Source organism: Crocuta crocuta, unplaced genomic scaffold (assembly GCF_008692635.1).
Source record: "Crocuta crocuta isolate KB4526 unplaced genomic scaffold, BGI_CrCroc_1.0 scaffold68, whole genome shotgun sequence".
NCBI classification, from domain to species: domain Eukaryota; kingdom Metazoa; phylum Chordata; class Mammalia; order Carnivora; family Hyaenidae; genus Crocuta; species Crocuta crocuta.
The window spans coordinates 3,499,961-3,501,680 of record NW_027532426.1 but is presented as its reverse complement, the minus strand read 5'-3'; the positions used below and the strand labels follow the sequence as shown (position 1 = coordinate 3,501,680).

Below are 1,720 nucleotides of genomic sequence, written 5' to 3'. Positions count from 1 at the left end.
CAGAGAGAAGGCTGTGTTGGGGCTGGGGTTAGGGTAAGGAGGGCATTAGGCTGGCAAAACGGGTACCAGGTTGTGCAGGGCCCTGCGTCTGGGCTTCTTCCTGGTGGGGGTGGGGGGCCCTGCAGAATCAGGAGGCAATCAGATTCCTGCCCTGCCTTAGAAGGACGGATTGCTCTAGAGAAGGAAGGACTAAGTAAGGCAAGGATGGAGGCAGGGAGTCAGGAGATGGCAGAAAGGCCCAGAAAAGGCAAAGCAAGGGTCTGGACAGAGGATGGTGGGGATGAGCTGACTTTGGGAGTCACAGCAGGAAAACTGAGAAGCAGGGGAGGAGGCGGCGATAGGGAACCACCTTAAGGTGGGGAACATGAATGCAGGTAGTTTGGGGCAGGCACGGGGAGCACAGTGGAGTTGCAGATAGGTGAGTTTCAGGTGCCTGCAGACGCTTTGCTGGAGATGGATTTGCCGCTGGGAGAAGAGTTCTGGAGCTCAAGAGATAGTTTGGTGTTGGCCCATGGTGGGCAGCGTGGGCTATGCTGGGGCATCAGGGCAGGGCAGGGTCAGAAAACACCCGCAGGATTTAGCAGTGACAGTGCGGCAGGAAGTTGCCCAGCCTGCGGGTTGGAAATCACAGTTTGGGAGGCGCCTTCAATCCAAACCATCAGATTGTTCAGAACCCTGTAGCCACTCCTGGCAGCAGAGCTGGCTGGACTGATGTGGGGTTGGGGGGACTGTGGGTGGGGGCACCGGTGGGGTGGCTGAAATGCCAGGCTTTGGGCTGTAGTGGGAAAGGGAAGCAAACTTGGGCCGGTTGCCCTGGAGAAGCCGATAGGTACCGCCTGGGTGGAAAGGCAGGTTTCCCAACTGGGACGGAGCGGAGATGCAGGGGACAGAAGCCAGGGTGGGAGGGAGGTCCCCGCCAGGCTCTGGTGGTTATAACCCGGGGTGGTACATATAAAATGGGTTCAAACTGTCAAGGGCAATCACTGTTGAGAGACTATTATCACCAGAGCTGTGTCTGCAAGGATTTATCCAGCTCTGGGCTTGGGAATGGAGTGGAAGTTGGGACGGAGGTGAGGGACCAGACTGAAGCTCAGGGGAAAGAGCCGAGAGTCTGGAGTGAGAGCAGAGGGGGGGCTGCGGGGAACCGCGCCTGTCCGGGTAGTGNTGGGACGTGTCGCGGCCCGGGTGCCACGGTGAGGGGGCGCCTCCTGCATACTGACCTGTCTTCCGCGCAGGGCTCGTGGGCCCCCAAGAAGGAGCCGTACGCCCGGGAGATGCTGGCGATCTCCTTCATCTCGGCGGTCAACCGCAAGCGGAAGANCCCCCGCCTGTCCTTCTCCAGTCTTCTCTGGCTTGCACCCCTCCCCTCTTGCGCCCCACCCCCACCCCCGTGCATCTGGCGCTGCAGGCCGCGTCTCTAGTTTGTGTGCGGGATTGGGCTGCCCAGGCCAACGGGACAGGGAGCAGGAGTGGGAGGGAGGGGGCCCCCGGAGGTAAGAGGAAGGGGGAAGAGAGAGGGACAGGCTGCTGGAGCTCTGTGACAGAGTGGGCCCTTCTGTGTCTGCACTTAGAGACGCTCGTTGGCCTTGGGGTGTGGATAGGGAACCGCCCCCCTCCCTGAGTCTCGGACTAAAGGAAAGACCCGGGCTGATGGGGCTGATGCTGACTCTTGGCTGAGGCCAGTGCAGGGGGTGGGGGGCGGGGTGATGGGGGGCGTGGC

The 1,720-nt window shown here is 61.1% G+C and overlaps 1 protein-coding gene across 1 annotated transcript in view; it reads left to right on the top strand.

Annotated features, from left to right (window-relative positions):
* The window catches only part of ARHGAP23 (Rho GTPase activating protein 23), a 49,741-nt gene extending 48,320 nt beyond the window's left edge, over positions 1–1,421 (top strand). Inside the window, 1 exon segment of the mRNA XM_077779148.1 lies at positions 1,236–1,421. Within this exon segment, the coding sequence (XP_077635274.1) occupies positions 1,236–1,421 (186 nt within the window).
* The last annotated feature ends 299 nt before the right edge of the window (positions 1,422–1,720 follow it).